Genomic DNA, 17,803 nt, shown 5'->3' with positions numbered 1-17,803 from the left:
ACAAGTAAAGCAGTGCAGAAGGGAAGAGAGCCTCTTATCTTCAAGACATTGTTTTTTCTACACTTCTGGATGCAGTTTTAAGTAGAACTTTGTGTGATTATTTTAGCACTGAGTATTTAAAACAGAAAATAAGTGCCATAGATTTTTGAAGAAACATCACAACTAGAGTATTTGAAATTACTTATGTGTGATTACGTGAAGATCTTTACAAAAAATATATTTACAGAAGTTTATAAAATATATCTGCATCGTCCTTTTATCTGCTGAACCAAAAGTACCTAGAAGCACAGCTTCGCCTCTTATGCAGTTGGCAAGGTACGTGTACTCTAGAGAGCAAAGTTTTTTGCCAGTACAGCTCACCTGTATGTGTTTTACAGATCTACATTCACAGTTTCAAACTATCAGTGGAAGTTGCATATACCCCTAATACATAATTTCTTCCCAGTTCACAGGCACTATAGAAACACAGGCATGCAAGTGACACATCACTTGCCCTTCTCTAAAGGGTCATTTCTCTTAACTGTTAGGTTCATGTTATGGATCAACTTCCTTGTCATCTTTTTAAGGAGATAAACAATGCACTGAATACTTCCGAGCTTAAAGAATGGTCTTGGACCCACCCAACATGAGAAAACAAAGAAAATCTTTACTCATTTCCCTGCATATAAGCACAAGGCTAAACACCACTGCAACAGTCAAAAGCAAACCCTTCTGTGATCAAAAAAGTGCATGTGTGTGTGTTGCTGCTAAAATTACTCAGGACTAAAACTGATACAAAATGGCACAAACTCAATACTTTAAAATCTTCTAATGCACCTATTAACACTGTAAAAATAATCTGATTATGGTGTGGTTTTGAGAAGAAGATTAGAAGAAATCTATTCTACGTTACACCCTGCTTGAGTTTGGCCTGCCTCACAAATGGTGGTGCGTGCAGATGACATTCTATGCCAACACTAAAATTATTCAGTCTGGCCCACAACAATATATTAAAATGTGAGATAAGACTGAATTTAAAATTATTACACACATTTAAAAAAAGCAATGAACATTTTAATAAAGATGCAAACGATTATTTTGTAAATTCCACCTCTTTCCCATGGCAAAATTCTCCTGTGTACAGTTATCATCTACTAAGCTTACTGCTATTGCAGAAGAAAACAAAACAAAAAAATTATTAATGTGCCTAAATTAATCCATGAATCCCAATGAGAATAATTTCCTGCATTTCGGTAAGAAGCTGAAGAATCAAATTTTATATGCTACTTCCTTTTTCCTGACTCTTCCTTTGGGATGAGTTAGTTGTTTACTTGTAAGAGCAACACCTAAAAAACATACTATAAAATGTTGCCCCACTATCACATAGGTAAAATGGGCTTTCTTTAAATAGCTTTTTAAACAGTTAACCAGCATAAACAAGGCATGTTGACAGCAACCTGTGTAAACATTGCATTCCCACTTATTTTAAAGACAGGTTTTATCATTATAAATTCATTGTTGTATGGAACTCATTAGAGGTAAGTTGTGAATAGGGCTTTATGGTTGTAAAGTACAAGAAAGAGCACAAAGTGTATGAGGGCAATGTGGGTCATGAACTCAGGTCTCTACTGACCAAATGGTAGGGTGACAGGAGTTCCTCACCAGGTCTGAGGATGGTCTCAAGATGTGAAGAAGAACTGGAAAGAGGGTCATGGCACATGAGAGTGAGATACTCTGATACAAACCCATCAGGCATATTTCTTTCAAGGGCTACTGTCATAACATTGATTACCTCTGTATTTCCTACTCCTCTCTCCCAAGATGAAACTAAAGTAAAAGCCACAATCCAGCCTTACTCTTCAGGGTTTTATTTTAAGCATCTTTGTCAAATTACCCTGTTGAATGATTGGTACTCCACTGGGTACTTCATTCCCCCAAAGTTTACTAGACTAGGTATGTATCAGATAATGAACCTACTAGCATGATGTTAAGACAGCAATAAGACAAAGCTTCAATAGTGATTTTATCAACCCAGTAAGTGATGGATATCCTCCAGTTCTATGCAAAGTTGGCTACCCCCTTTGCCCTGTTTGGATGACAATATTCCCAATTTCTCTGATCTCTGCTTAAAGCACAGTGTACAAGACAGACAGACTTGCCAGGAAAGTTACTGGCAAAGCATATAGTATATTCTGAAAACCCTTCCCCTCAAACATGCCTCAACTGGAGAAGCAATTTTTTCTCAAGGGGAAAAGTGTGCAGTATGTAGTTTCAGCTAATCTCCTCAAGAGATATGCAAATAGTACTGGAAAAGGTCCTTACCTCCACCTGTTATCCTTAAACCCTCCTGTCTGCACATGATCACAGCAGAACTAAAATCATGAAGCTGAATTTTACACTTGGTTACACTTAGATACATGTAATACAGTCAACTACTGGCAGCATTGACTCTAAAATCCTAACATACTGGCATTAGGTAAATAAAATCAGTACAAATTATAACTCACCCTCACCTATTTCATGACAGTAGTTACACTGAATTCTGGCTGCAGATGCTGAGTCAGGGCTATTCCCAGGGTTTGTCGAGGCCTCAAAAGGTTACAGCACAGCAAAACATGGAGCTGCAGCTGCAGCTCTCACTTTTATACATGCAAACTAGGAACAAGCCCTAGCTTTGAGAGGGTGTGAAAGAGTCCCGTTCAATTTGGGTGCTGCATCACAAAATGAAAGTCTTTCTGGTCTGAAAGAGAAGCATTTAGACTTTTTTGATTGATGCCTTCTCTATGCTGGAGGAGCAGTTTCTTCTACAGGCCCTTGGTGAGTCTGGCTGCACTGATAGCCTGACTTGAAGTGTAACACTAAAAGGACTAATGTGAACAATGAGTCTTTAGTAACCTAACCAGGCTTTAATAATCCTTCAAGAACAGCTAGCAATAACTGAGCAGCATAATAGCAAGTTTCCAAAACCGGGTCATCATGCTGGAAACTGGGGCTTGTGTGTGTGAGAGAGACAATGATTACAGTATTTAATCAGCAACTTCACAGTTCCAACTATTTCTGACCACAGTGTCTACTTTTAGACAATACACTGACTGCAGTCAATGAATTCATGCTCTGTAGCAGTCAATAAGAAATCTAAATTTAACATACACATTTCTCAAATTTTTGAAAAACTTTATTCTGCCAAAATTTCTTATGTTTACAGGACTTTGATGGTAAGATATAAGCCATCAGCAGATATTACTCTAACTTCAAGTACTTCATGACATATTCTGAAGAATGAATGCTCTGCAATTTTTGTGATGTAGAATGACTGCAGAAACCAGTTGGGAATAAAACGATAGCTATTATTGTACATATTCTGTGTATATACACATAATAATACAGTTAAAGTATTTAAATAAAGTTTGAATAAAAATAAGTATAGATGGATATAAAATGCCTACCATTTTATTCTACCTTTTTACCACAGTTAACGCTTTCCATTAAGAAATAATTATCAGAAAAATTTCTATTCAGATTGCATTAAAATATTTTAGCACTGAAATAACTAAAAATACAGGGGCTAATTTAGTCTTTTGTCACACACATGTACAAATCCAGTGAAGCAGGGATAATAAGGAACAGAATTGGGACCTAAAAAGTTCTAATTTGACACTAATCAGTAATAAAAGGCAATGCAAACTTGTGCTAATCTGATTACACCCATATAGCAATATCTACATAATGGCTTTAGCTGCTTAGCAACAAAAGTACAAGAATACCAGATAAAATGGATTATAAATACTGATTATTCCCAGATGAATGTTACAGTGGCCAGTCAGTTAGGTTAATTTGCACTGTATATCATAAATGGCACTTCTCTGAGTTATTACCACAGAAGACATTTACTTTTTTTTGTACAAGAAAAATAAGACTAGCTTTTACATTACCCAAGATAGTTTTGGTTAAATACTACAGTGCTTCTTCTTAAATTAATTTAGAAAACAAGACTTAAGGACATCATAAATATATGATTCTCTTCCTTTACTCTTTTACATTTTCTAACAAAAACGTCATATTAAAAGTGTAACTTCATTTTTATACCTTTTGAAATATACCACATTTTGATACCGATTGTACAACAATATGCTACTATAATATTATACTACTGGACTTCCAAACCCTCGCCAGAAACATTTAAATACTTAGGTCACTGTGAAAGTAACATCTCCTATTTATTCCCATGGAAAATACAACAGATACAAGGAGGACAAGAACACTATTTGATTGAGCAAACTCAGCTACAAAATATGATTTTTTAACACAATCACTACCACCAGCATTTTAGCCAGCAATGAACAGCAGCTTGCATGCTGTGCTCATAACAAGCTGCAACAGCAGAGGTGACCCCCTGTTGCTGTCACCACTTCTGAAACAACGCCACCCACCGCCTCAACTGTGCTCAAATCCACTGTTTGGTCTCCATAAACATTCAACAAGCATCAGTGAATGTCAATGGGTGCCACTTATTTCCTCATGGAGGAATTCAATTCCACACCTCTGCTTCGTACGCACTTCCATGTCAAATACCATTTTGTCATACTGCCCCTCTGCTGCCACCTGTTGCACAACAAAATGTAATGGAATATTGATGGGAAGGTTCAACTTCTACTGCCATACCACCAACATTCACCTTTGATGTTATGGGCCAACATAATAATGTAGCAGGCCTTGCTTTCAAAGCAGCCTTTGTTCAAGCCACGAGTAGAAGACTGATCACTTTTGTCAAGAGGGGTCTGATGCAGAAAGAGGCTTGGAGATATGGCAAAATTAGAAAGTAACAGCATGTCTGCTGAAACTAAAACAAAATCTCCTAAATCTTAGCTTTAAAAATCATTGGCCTTACCCAAAGCACTCTAGACATTGTGCAAATGCACTGAGAGGAGCAGTACCTGAACCACAGTACCCAAACCTAGGACAAAGAAGTACTAAGCCTCTAGGTAGAATATAATAGTTAACAGATTGACAAAGTTATGAATAAGCAGTAACGAGCCTATTACCAATGTCCTTCAGGTCTTTCACCATTATGTGGCTACCTTATAGCACCAGAATATAGAGGAAAACCAAATGGCTTTGCAGGTCTGCTCCAGAACTATGCACCATGAATAGGCAGACTGCAACAAACATGAAGACAATTGCATGGAAATAAAAAAATTGTTTTTAGGTTTGGATAAGTCTAACTTTTTAACTGTAGTAACATTTCTGACTCATTGTAACCTTTGTTCAATTGTTTTCTCTAACACAAATAGCTGTAATGCTGACTAAGGGTCCTTAGTAATTCAATTAGTTCTTTATAATTCATTATGAACCCTGCTCTGTACTTGTAGCACTCTCTAGTACTCCATGCTATGGCTGCCTAGAAAGCAATTTTTTTGAAGATAATAATTTAAATAGAGCAGGAGAGTCCAATTCCCAAGTTTAACTAATTTCATGAAGAAGAAAATGGTACATGTTAGAAGGAGTAGCTCTCTAGTGTTTGAAATGTATTATGAATTATCATGATCTTCCCACCTTAAATACTTAAAAACAATTTCCTTCTGAAGTATTTATTAAGATCATTTATTATAAAACATGGAGTGTGAACATAGATGCGTATACATGTATATCTCATATGGTAGAGTTCTACAAAATTTTAAATACTATAAGGAAGGTTGAAAGGGGCATATGAGGAATAAAGTGAAGATATATATTTACCTACATTTTGTAGAATCTGAACTTTCCATTAAAAAGTCTTTAGTTTTCAGAGTTCTGAAACCTGATGGAATTTTCAGAGTTCAGAGACCTGAACCTTCCCTTTCCCTGTCTCTGACATTTTCTCAATAAAGGACATGAAGTTCCTGAATAAATCAAAGATAAACAACACTAAACTCTTACAAAACCGCTGTACACTGTACGCTGAGCTTTGTGCAAGTTTCTGTGAGTGTCATACATAGAATGCAATATTCTTTATTTACATCCCAGTAGACAAACTGAACACATTGCTTATAAATTTATGCTTACAAAGCAGGCCTCTGAAAACACTGATGGTTGCTTAGACTATAGTCTGGCCAAAAGAGAAAGGAATAGTATAGGATATGGTATGGTTTTAGAAAATATGCTACACTAAAATACCTGAACTCCTTCTACATAAAAACACACATCAGTTGTGGTTGTGCCAATAGATTTTACATTCTTTCTAAAGTGTGGGACTGGGTCACAGAGTTCATACCTCAACTGTTGCAGACAAAATATCATATATCAGCTTCACACACTTTATCTCAAGCTCTGGAATAGAACCCAGCTCTCTTGACTTCCAGGTCACTGCAGAAGACCACAGCATTCCCTAAAGTACAACATTTATATGCAAATAATTTAAATATAGAATGTTGATTTTTTGGCTCATTTTTGATGGAATTAGAGCAAACTGGTTTCATCAAACAAAGTTACTTACTGAGCTAAGCAAATAGGAAACAGAAATTGTATTTTATAAATAAACTGTTAGAACTCAAGGCTCAATTTCTGAAAAATACATACTCTGGAAAACTTTGACCTGTGCATAGCTCTGAGATTAATTAAGTGAAAGTATGTGCTTATAGTTAAACAGGAATATTCTGATGAATTGAGGCCACAGTAAGATTATGATTCTAATCCTTAGTTTAAAAGAATTACTCTTGTATTTAAATTAGTGATGCATGGAAGCTGGTTTTTGTCCCAATACCTATAACTTGGAGAATTTTCACCTGCATTATCAAGAAGCTGGATAGAACTGCAAAAGGTAAGTTTGGATATAGAAGGCAAAAAACACAGTATGCTGTTATTAGCCATTACTTTGTATGATTTCTGAATATTAAATAATTTTAAAATATGAACCCTTATTTACTTGTGATGACAATAACATAGTTTAGTAAATGGTACTAATGAAAATATGCTTTAGGGAAAAAAATACTGAAGAATGCTAACTGACCAAGGCAACTTTTCTTTAGTAATAATATGAAGACACTGAAGGAAAACACTGTAATACCTAAAAATGAACTCTTACATTTAAATTTTTGTGGAAGAGGAACAAAGCAAGCAGTTTTATTACATAAAATAAACCTCTGAGTGCTTTGGCAATGAATACTGAATCAATCTTCCCATTAGTTAGGGTGTATGCAACAAATAAGCTTGACTTGAAACTTAAAATTTAACTCCAGCATGATCACTTCAATGACCAGTTCTGTAAATATAGCAGCCATGATATGGCATACAACTGTAGTGTAAGTAACTAGATACTCCTGTTCAACACATTTTAAACTCTACTGTACAATGGCCTTTGCCTTAGAAAAGCTACTTTACCTATAGACCATACTTGTTAAAGCAAGTTTTCCTATCTTTTTCCACTTAACACAAGCAAATCACTCATTGACTGGTTCACTTAGTACAGTTTCATTTTTTTTCATTCATAAATATTTTATAGCTTTAACACATTTATTTTTATTATTAATTACTATTAATATTAATTTTAGCTTTTACATTCTTACTTCCTCAGAGTTAATTTCAAATTGTTTGTAGGCTTGAAAAACACTGATTTTTCAGCTATGGACTTCAAATTCGATTGGGTATCATTTGATGCATGTTATTGACCTATGATTTGTAACTCTATAAATTACCTTACTATCAATTCTTCTGAGTTCATGAAAAAAACTAATTATAATCTTGTTATATCCATTCATTGCAAGAACAAAGTAGCTCAGTTTCTCTGGGTAAGAGATCTAGGAAGAGAGAGGATAGTAAGAATTTCTGAATACCTTGCTTTGCTAAATAGCCTTGGAGAGTGGTGAGGAAGACAAAAAAAAACCAGTACAAAGAAGCATGAACATGTGGGAAAAAAACCACCACCAAAAAAAAAAGAATAAAGTTTCCAGAAAACCGGAGCAGGAGCTGGAGAACCTCCTGGAATAATTCACTTCATGTAAACTGATTTTTACTGATACGTTCAGCTACATGACACACAACAGTGATAAATTTATTTGTGTTTCAGAGCGTGCAGTTTGCTTTAGCCCTAAAGATTCCTCTCTGTTCAGAGTTTATCCCTTAACCCTATTACAATCTTTCTATCACTTTCTTCATCTAAAATCACCACTATGCTTAGTGACAGTAACACATTTTACAATATTTATGTGAACACAAATATACTCAAATGAAATTTAAGTCCCAATAAGTGAAAGAAACACCCTTCGTAGACAAAGTGTACATGGAAGAATCTTCCATGTACACACTTTCCCGGGCCATTTTTTTGTGTGTTAACTTCAAAGCTTTTAAAACACTAATATTTTTTCAGTATGTTTGGAACTGTAAAATCATATTAGGCATTTGTTATCAGAATATTTGAACACTCAACAATATTGCTCCTACTAATCATTTTCCTCTGGCTTTCTCACTGTTCCGTTTATTCTTCCTGACAACTTTGCTTGTAGGTAATTCTACACAAGCACTTCACTAATTCATTTGTGTCATACACATTTTTAGCTATACCACAGGAATGGTTGGCAATATGTAGATATTTACATAAGCAAACATGTATGCTAATATGTACCATTATGTACTCTTATTTTTGTTTAATATGCAAATTTAATTATTCCTTTAACCTAACAAACATCTGTTTCCATTAAATTGACTCAACTGCTCAAATGTAACATCTTAATGAAAGAAAACAAATCCAGTAGTTTGGATCTATGTGATGGCTGGTAAGTGAAGGAAATGAATTTTCAAATATGTTATTATATATATAAACTTTTATATATATATAAGAAATTATATGTATATATAAACTTATATATATGTATGTATATTCACTAAATTTATTCCCAACAAGTCAAAAGCTGATCTTGTTGAAATGAATGGCATGTTTAGTTCGATTGGCAAAGTTAAAACCCTTATGCTTTGTAATAGTAAACATTTTATCAGATAATTCAAAAATAAAAGATGCTTCTGTAAATTCAATTGTGTACAACTGATATTCAATTTGCAAGACAGATTCATCTGGTGTACCTTTTTCTCAATAAAGCTCTTTGAACAATTAAGTAAAAACTGTCAGATAAGGTGAATGATGAGAGAAATAAGGGGCAAAAAAATGATAAACAGTAATAGTCTGTGACATGAATTGGGTCTCACACACTTAGACTGACTGGATTCAGAGATCCTAGATAGTCAGCATCCAAACATTTGCTTCATCTCAAGGAGCAAATCCAAAACATATGCTAAAACAAGGAATTTTTTAAGAAAAGTTACTAGCAAAGAAAACACCATGGGAAAAGGCTCTCATTTATCAATTCCTTCCGCCTTTCCTTCTCCCTGCTGCTGAAGTACATGGCCAGCATTAGCGTTATAGGAACTTATTTGATAAGCAGCATACTATTTTTGAGCACTGACTATATACTACATAGCACAAGAAATTGAACAGATGAGCATTCTGCCATAATCTTATTTCTAACAAAATCATTTTAGAATTTTCCCTCAGAACACTGGATATTAAAAGCATTTGCACTTAATTCAACAGATGGTACACATTATAAATGTACACAAGAAACACAGAAAATGGCACCTCAGTAGTACTTTTTTTGGTGTTTTATTTATTTATTTATTTACTAGAACTCATTTACTGCCATCTCCTGGTAAAAGGATACCAGGATCTCCTGGTACAGGGTAAAAGTATTTTTGCATTTATCAGCAGCCAGTATTCCCATTCAGCACTATTGAAATGCTGAAATATTTGCATCTGCTCAGAAACTGTTTTGCAATATTGCTGTACCTTCTATGTTGCTATCTGTTATTCTGGAAATAGCACACACTGTATCACGGGCACAAACTGGTAAAAGGCTCATGTAGCTTACCTTTGTCTGGAAGCAGCAGTAAAGTTGTGTTAGGTATGGATGTTTCCGTGCTAATGCCAGAATTCTCTTTTCTGTCATTGTGCAGTCTACGTCATCATCTTGAAGTATGACATCTTTTTTCAAGACTTTCACTGCGTATACTTCATCTTTTCCTTTTAGCTCAGCTAACATTACCTAAAACAAACAAAAATTCCATGTACACAAAATCAACACATATCATAAATGGAGGGCTGTGTGTAAGTTTGAATGCACTGGAAATATAATGAATAAATAATGCAACAGTGCAACGTTAGTTACAATTTCATCCAGGCAAGTATGTACACATATAAAATAAAATTATTGTAATTTTAGGGAAAGATCTCTCTGGCATTCTTCAAATTTGAAACAAGCCATATATAGTTAAGAATGCAGAGGATAAGAAGTTTTTATCCCTTTATTTGCATATCTTAAGCAGTCCCTATTAATGAGAGTTCAAAAAATAAAAAAAAGGAACATAAATTAATTTCTCTTTTTATCTCCTATTTTTGGTTGTGAGACTTGTCTGTGATGAACCTGATATACAGCTCCTCACACTACTGTGGCCACTTTAAAACTGTTGATTTAAACTGTTATTATTTAAGATTCAAGTTCTATGCTCTGTTAAGGTTGGTTCTGGCGTGGAGCCAGGGTAAGCTTCAGAGAACAGATCAGAAAACAGGGAGACACAAAAGAACTGCTTCAGCCCTGTCCCCTTACATCTGCAGTTCCCATATATCAAGGAAGGAAGAGAGTACTTGTGAAACAGATTCACATTTCAGTTCTCCTTTTAGGTTCTATAGTGCATAGCACTGTGAAAAGAAAATCTATAAGCAGTGTAAATAGAGCCCCTTCTAACCTCATCAATTCCCTATTGTGGGAAGGTATCTGGTGAATTATGTCATACAGTTTTCCCAGTAGCTTTTTAACTCTCCTGTACTCATCACATCACGTAAATTGTTCAGTGAAGTAAGTAAATTTGAACTGGATATTATCTAGAGAGGAAATGAACTCAGAAGTCCACAGCACTATTCCTGGACTGATTTTTCCTGCTTAAACAAAACTATTTCAGTGATAAAAAGAAGGTCAGGGAGGACATGGGCCCTCTCCGGAAGGAAACTGGAGACCTGGTCATGAGGGATACGGAGAATGCTGAGGTGCTCAGTGACTTCTTTGCCTCAGACTTCAACAGCAAGGCCTCTAGCCACACCACCCAAGTTGCAGAAAGCAATGGTAAGAACTTGGAGAAGATAGATCTGCCTGTTCTAAGTGAAGATCAGATTCAAGCCCATCTAAAGAACCTGAAGGTGCACAAATCCATGGGACACAAAGAGGTCCATCCACAGGTACTGAGGGAAATGGTGGATGAAGTTGCCAAGCCACTGTCCATCATATTTGAAAGGCAGTCTGGTGAATTCCCACTGACTGGAAAAGGGGAAACATAACGCCATATTCAAGAAGGGAAAAAAAACAGAAGACCCAAGGAACTACAGGCCAGTCAGTCTCACCTCTGTGCCTGGCAAGATCATGGAGCAGATCCTCCTGAAGGCCCTACTAAGGCACACGGAAAATAAAGATGAGGTGATTGGTGGTAACCAACATGGCTTTACCAAGGGCAAGTCATGCCTGACAAACTTGGTGGCCTTTTATGATGGAGTTACAGCGTCAGTGGATAAAGGAAGGGCAACTAACATCATCTACCTGGACTTGTGCAAAACATTTGACACTGTCCCACATGACATCCTGGTCGCTAAGTTGGAGAAAAATGGATTTGATGGATGGACTGCTCGCTGGATAAGGAATTGGCTGGATGGTCGAACTCAGAGAGTTGAGGTCAACAGCTCAATGTCCAAGTGGATACCAGTGACAAGTAGCATTCCTCAGGGACTGGTGTTGGGACCAGTGTTATTTAACATCTTTGTAGGTGACACAGACAGTGGGGTTGAGTGCATCCTCAGCAAGTTTGCAGACGACACCAAGCTGAGAGGTACAGTTGACACGCCAGGGGGAAGGGATGCCATCCAGAGGGACCTGGACAGGCTTGAGAAGTGGGTCCATCCCAACCTCATGAAGTTCAACAAGGCCAAGTGCAAGGTCCTGCATCTGCGTCAGGGCAATCTCAAGCACAAATGCAGGTTGAGCGGAGAATGGCTTGAGAGCAGCCCTGAGGAGAAGGATCTGTGAGTGTCGATTGATGAAAAATTCAACATGAGCTGGCAATGTGCTCTTGCAGCCCAGAAGGCCAACCATATTCTGGGTTGCATCAAGAAAAGTGTGACCGGCAGGTTGAGGGAGGTTATTCTGCCCCTCTACTCTGCTCTCATGAGATCCCCCCTGGAGTACTGCATCCACTTTTGGAGCCCTCAACACAAGAAGGACATGGAGTTGTTGGAGCAGGTCCAGAGGAGGGCCACAAAGATGATCAGAGGGCTGGAGCACCTCCCCTAGGAAGACAGGCTGAGAGAGTTAAGGCTTTTCAGCCTGGAGAAGAGAAGGCTCCGAGGAGACCTTATAGCGGCCTGCCAATACCTGAAGGGGCCCTACAAGAGAGCTGGGAAGGGACTTTTTACAAGGGCAGGTACCCACAGGACAAGCAGAAATGGTTTTAAACTGTAAGGGGGTAGATTTGGACTAGATATCAGGAAGAAATTCTTTACTGGGAAGGTGGTGAGACACTGGAACATGTTGCCCAGCAATGCTGTGGATGCTCCCTCCCTGGAAGCATTGAAGGCCAGGCTGGATGCGGCTTTGAGCAACCTGGTCTAGAGGGAGGTGCCCCTGCCTATAGCAGGGGGGTTGGAACGAGATGATCTTAAGGGTCCTTTCCAATCCAAACCATTCTATAATTCTATGATTTGTCTTGTTTATCAGTACATATGCAACTGTATGTATATCTTCACTATCAATACCCCAAAATACTGAAGTAATGACATTTTGTTTTGCAAGGCTTGACCTTAGTTACTGCAGTGAGACAGAGCACAGAAAATTCCAGCTGATCAGCAGACTGATATTCATGATCACCACCATAAAAGTGCTTTTTACCCTATGCATAAAGCATGTAAGGAAACCACCAAGGTGGAAACTCTTTGAATATCAATATGAGTATTTTCCAAGCAGTACAGTCATAAATAGCCCACATACCAAGGGAAAAAAATAATAGCTACCTACCTTGCCAAAGCTGCCTTTCCCTAATACTTTGATGAAGTTGAACTCTTCAAGGCCTATTCGCTTGGTCTGGGCTTGTTTGACCTCCCCATTTTCACCATTCTCCCCAGATTTGTTAAGCTGGTTGTCTGCTGATGTTGTAGCGGTTGCCCTATGTTCCTCTCCCCGGTTGTCAAAAGATAATGCTTTCCTAATGTTGTTTTCCAGCTCTTTGATTTCTGTGGAAACATGAGAAAGTTTTAAACAAACACCTTAAGCACAACCTGTGTTAGTCTGTATCAGGTTGGAGAAGGAACATTCATCATTCTTGAAGGCATTCTGCAGCTAAGTGTACATATTTAGTAAACTGTTTCTTCACTTCACAGTAATGAGCAAAAAACCTGCTGCAACAGGAAGAACAGCCTTTTGAAATGAACCTAAGAAAATGAAACATCCAAAACTCAAATGATAAGTAAGAAGAGTGGCCAAATAGTTGTTCTAATGATTTTTTCAGGTGTTTCGCTACCACAGAACAGAACTTTGTTTTGAATCCTATATCTTCCTGCAGCACTTAATCATCTTCTTGCTTAAGTATTTTAAAGCCACCTCTCCAAAAGTTCAAAGGATAGCTGGGCATCCCAATCCTTGGAAGCCAACATGAATGGAGTATCTTACTCAGCTTCAGCTCTTATCAGACACTACTAAAAAAATATTTGACATCTTGTTATTGCCGCTTCACATAGCAATTATGTAGATCTGCTAAATGGTTTTCAAGGTTTCTAAACACTAAAATTCAGTGAGTTCTGATGGCTAAGGTACCTCAGAATCTGCCTCAAGCTTTTTTGTAGTAATTCTGCCCTATGGCCTTGGAAGCAAAAACTTTTGTGGGCACCTAGAAGAGTGAAATGTAGAAGAGCACATAGACAAATTCTTTATTCTTATTTTAACCAAAATATCAGATATTTCAAAATTATTATTTAACAAAAATGTTGCCTCTGAAACCAAAAGGTAGAGAAATTTAAATCAATTCTGGACTCCACTTTGGAAAGTTTTTCCCTTAAGTTAAGGGTGATAAATGTCTCAACTGTAAATAATTTTCAAAGAACTTAACACAAAAATATTCATCTTCCTTTGCCTTGGTGAAAGATATTTCATTCACTAGTTTACAGACACAATGGTACAGAAGATGCATTCACAGACAATTAATTTTCAGAAATATCAGCTAGATCAGATTCTAAAAGTACTGCTGACATACGTGCTCTGTTAATCAGGATGTTCAGCTCAAGAAAAAAAAATGTGACAATACACAATAAATAATACACAATTCTCTAAATCCTACAGAAAATGCATAGATACTCTAGCATATACTAACCGGGTGGAAGCTTTTATTACCACAAACATTCAACACAAAACTGCAAAGAGGTAATTTTAATCTCAGAAACTTATTAAAATATAGAGGTTTTTCAGATAGATAAAAACACTCAAGTTCTGTGGTGCTATTTAAAATGTTATCACTCTTACAATAGTACAACCTCCATACATAAAGGTATTAAGTTAGGCAAGGACTCATCGGGTAATCCTACAAATATTTTGAGAGTTTTATAATTTTACCATTGAAATAGACTTAATTTCACAGAGTTAAAAGAAATGAGAGCAAGCCTTTAAAAACAAGTTTTTACAGTTTATAACTTTCTCAGTAAATGCTTCATTTTCTCATTGTAGTTACTTGGTTGATTAAGTTCTACAAAGGCTGGAGCTGTTAGCTTTTTTACTCCTCATAAAGAAGGGCAGTAAGTGACAGTATGTATTAGTTAGAAAATAAAAAGTTCAACCTTGATCACATGGAGAAGTTGGTGCTGACTTTGACCTATCTTCTTCTGATGATGTGCTTCCAGGAACTGGTTGCTGATTCTCTGCACCTGCAATTAGCTAAAAACAAACCCAAAAAGGGTACTAAGCCATAAGATCCTTCAGAGTAGGGTGCTAAGTGGAAATTTATTGACATTAATTCACAAGTAGAAATATAAAGAAAACTGAAGATGTTCTAACCCTACTGACTCTCGCTGGCAGAACCTCAACCATACATGAGATGCCATCACACCAAATAGAGACGAGAATATAAACAGAAAGAACAAGCAAATTAAAAGAAAATAGGTTCCGATCCAGGATATATAAGCCCAGAATAATTCCAGTGACTTTGGATGTAGCTGGTTGGCTTTTCATTTCAAGATCAGTCTAGTTCTTACAATAACAATGATAACTTTGGAAACATCACCTGATGAACGGTTCCTTTTTACGTGCATCAGCATATTGTTCATTTATCAGCACTTATTAACAATGTTATGGAGTAGCACAGTATCTTAAACAATGAATTATATCAATTCTGAGTCAGACAAATGTATGTTTTTATGAACTGTTGTGTCAGATATTGTTTCTCTGTCAAATCTCCCTTCTTAGAATTAAAAAGGGGAAATATTTCCAGACTACAGTCTCCACCTCTACAAAATTATATCAGTTCAAAATAAATTTCATACTGAAATTCAGCATAGATGAATAAATCAATAGCCAAAGCCTTAGTTATGCACTAACTTAAAAAAAATATATAAAAATATTTTGTACTAGTCAAGTGAGCGGGATTGAGCTCCAGCTTGTGAAGCTACAGCACAGACATAGTAGTCTCACTTCTATAGCAAAATTACCTTTTTCCTTCTCTGCCCACTATTAGTGATCTTATCTGGAGTGACTCCAAGATCGGCAAGAACTTTAGCTATGCCTCTAGCATCCACTCCACAGTTTGGTGCCACATTTGTTTCACAGCGTCGATGTACATTCATCTTGCAAACTGCAATGAAATGTAAAGTAATAAAGTAGTATAATTACTATCTTGGCATTCATTTTGTCTTACTTAAATCAAATCTCATTGGATCTTCCAATAGCTTTTCCTAATAAATATAATTTCAGTAGAAAAATACTTAGCTGGATTTGCAGTGACACTTGAATGCTAGTTTAAAATGACTAACCTAGTTATCATTCTTCTGCTATGAAAATACAGAACTCTGTTTTCATATAGTCCTCAGGCACAGGAAGAAATGAAAGCATCTGATGATACTATAAAAATCTTTTACAGAATTTGAAATAGAAGAAAAACCTCTCAGTGCTTGGATTTTAGAGGTTCATTTGCTCTCATTCTGAACTGTTGTTTCTTGCTCAGTTTTACTCAGGAAAATTAATTCCTACTGCATCAGTGCTTTAAGTTCTTTGGCACTGTCAACATTCTCTTCCCTCAGATGATAATTCATTTACTAAACTCTTCCTCCTAAATACCATCTCCTAACACTACCATACCAGTAGGAGGGCAATAAGGTTACAATGCTTCCAGAGCAAGCAGTAGTGAGGAGAGCATAGCTCTATTAAAAATAGCATGGAGTGAGGAAACAAATGACTTATCTTAGATTTCACTGCCCTCTTGTGGAGTAAGGCATAAGGAAAGCAAAATAGCAACTGTAGTTAAACGCTACATAAACATTCAAGTGATCCAATTCATAACTTAATTATTTTTAGACCAAACTGCAAAATAAAATTTAAAGAATTTTATAAATCTGCACTTTTTTATATTGTTAATCAGTGGCAGTTTCACTGTATAAACCCTAAAGAAGCAACGTTTGCCTCAGACGATGACAGCAGTGCAGATAATCTTTGGAAGTAATAAGGCACTTCAGAAAGCAGGTTTCCAAGTATACTTCTATTTCCATGTATGTTTCAGCTCACAAGAAGAGCAAAAAGGAGTTGATACACGTGGTGCTTTCAGTGTATGTAAATTCAGTGACAAAAGCTAAGTGGCAGGATTCGTAAGAGAGGACACTGAGGAACTGAAAGCAGGACATTTCTGCATACTCCAACTTCATGAATGTATTTTGTAAAAAATGCAGTGGGAAAAGAATACAGAACAAACAAAAACCAGAAACGGGAAAAAAATAGCTCTGTGGTACATTTTTCACGGTATTAATAATAACACTGGGCAAGCTAGTACATCTCTGAACAAGTAAATGCTGTTCAGCACTTGTTAAAAAAGAAAAAGCATGGGAAAAATTACAACTCCAGCTTGGAAGAATATTAAATTTCATGAAGATAATATCGTATTTTTATATGTATCAATTTTATAAAAATGTAGAAAGCAACACAGGTTCTCTCAACTACTGTTCGTGTGCATCTACAGTCAATTCATACATATGAGACATAACATTATTCTCTATAGTTGAGAGGAAAGGAATGAATGTGATACCCAAGAGAGAATATGCCAGTGAACTAATAAATTCACAGATTAAGTGGAAAAATACTATCTTTCTGATTAAAACTTAAGGAAAAAAAGAATCAGATTTAACTGAAAGAACTTTTCTGAACATATTGCCACTGTAATTAAGACAGTAATTTGAACAGAATCTTGAACAGTAGCAAAGTAACAGCATTTCAAGTCACTTTATCACTAAGCGCTAGCTAGAATCACAAGGGAAGGCTGAAATTTCACAGTGCTCCTAGTGTGTATCGCTTTGCCATGAAAGGCATGTCTTCCTTCTCTTACTGATCAACGATATGTGACACAAAACATTAGGTCTGATCTTCACCTATAATTATGCCTTATCTTAAATAACTGCAAAAGACAGTATTTCAGAGATTATACATTTAGAGGGCCACTCTGAAAGTAACACCTCCTATTTCATGATGTTGGCCCACAATGTCAGGGCAGTTGTTGGTGGTATGGCAGTAGAGGATGA

The 17,803-nt window shown here is 36.5% G+C and overlaps 1 protein-coding gene across 1 annotated transcript in view; it reads right to left on the bottom strand.

Annotated features, from left to right (window-relative positions):
• The window catches only part of PRKCE (protein kinase C epsilon), a 286,254-nt gene that overhangs the window by 84,279 nt on the left and 184,172 nt on the right, over positions 1–17,803 (bottom strand). The window contains exons 7-10 of the mRNA XM_021389975.1: positions 15,731–15,873; positions 14,864–14,960; positions 13,056–13,270; positions 9,873–10,046 (exon numbers count right to left, since the gene is read on the bottom strand). Coding sequence (XP_021245650.1) covers positions 9,873–10,046; positions 13,056–13,270; positions 14,864–14,960; positions 15,731–15,873 — 629 coding nt within the window. The remainder of the gene's footprint in view (positions 1–9,872; positions 10,047–13,055; positions 13,271–14,863; positions 14,961–15,730; positions 15,874–17,803) is intronic.

The sequence above is a fragment of the Numida meleagris genome, chromosome 3, assembly GCF_002078875.1.
Source record: "Numida meleagris isolate 19003 breed g44 Domestic line chromosome 3, NumMel1.0, whole genome shotgun sequence".
Taxonomy (NCBI): Eukaryota; Metazoa; Chordata; class Aves; order Galliformes; family Numididae; genus Numida; species Numida meleagris.
This window is presented reverse-complemented; position numbering and strand designations above follow the sequence as displayed.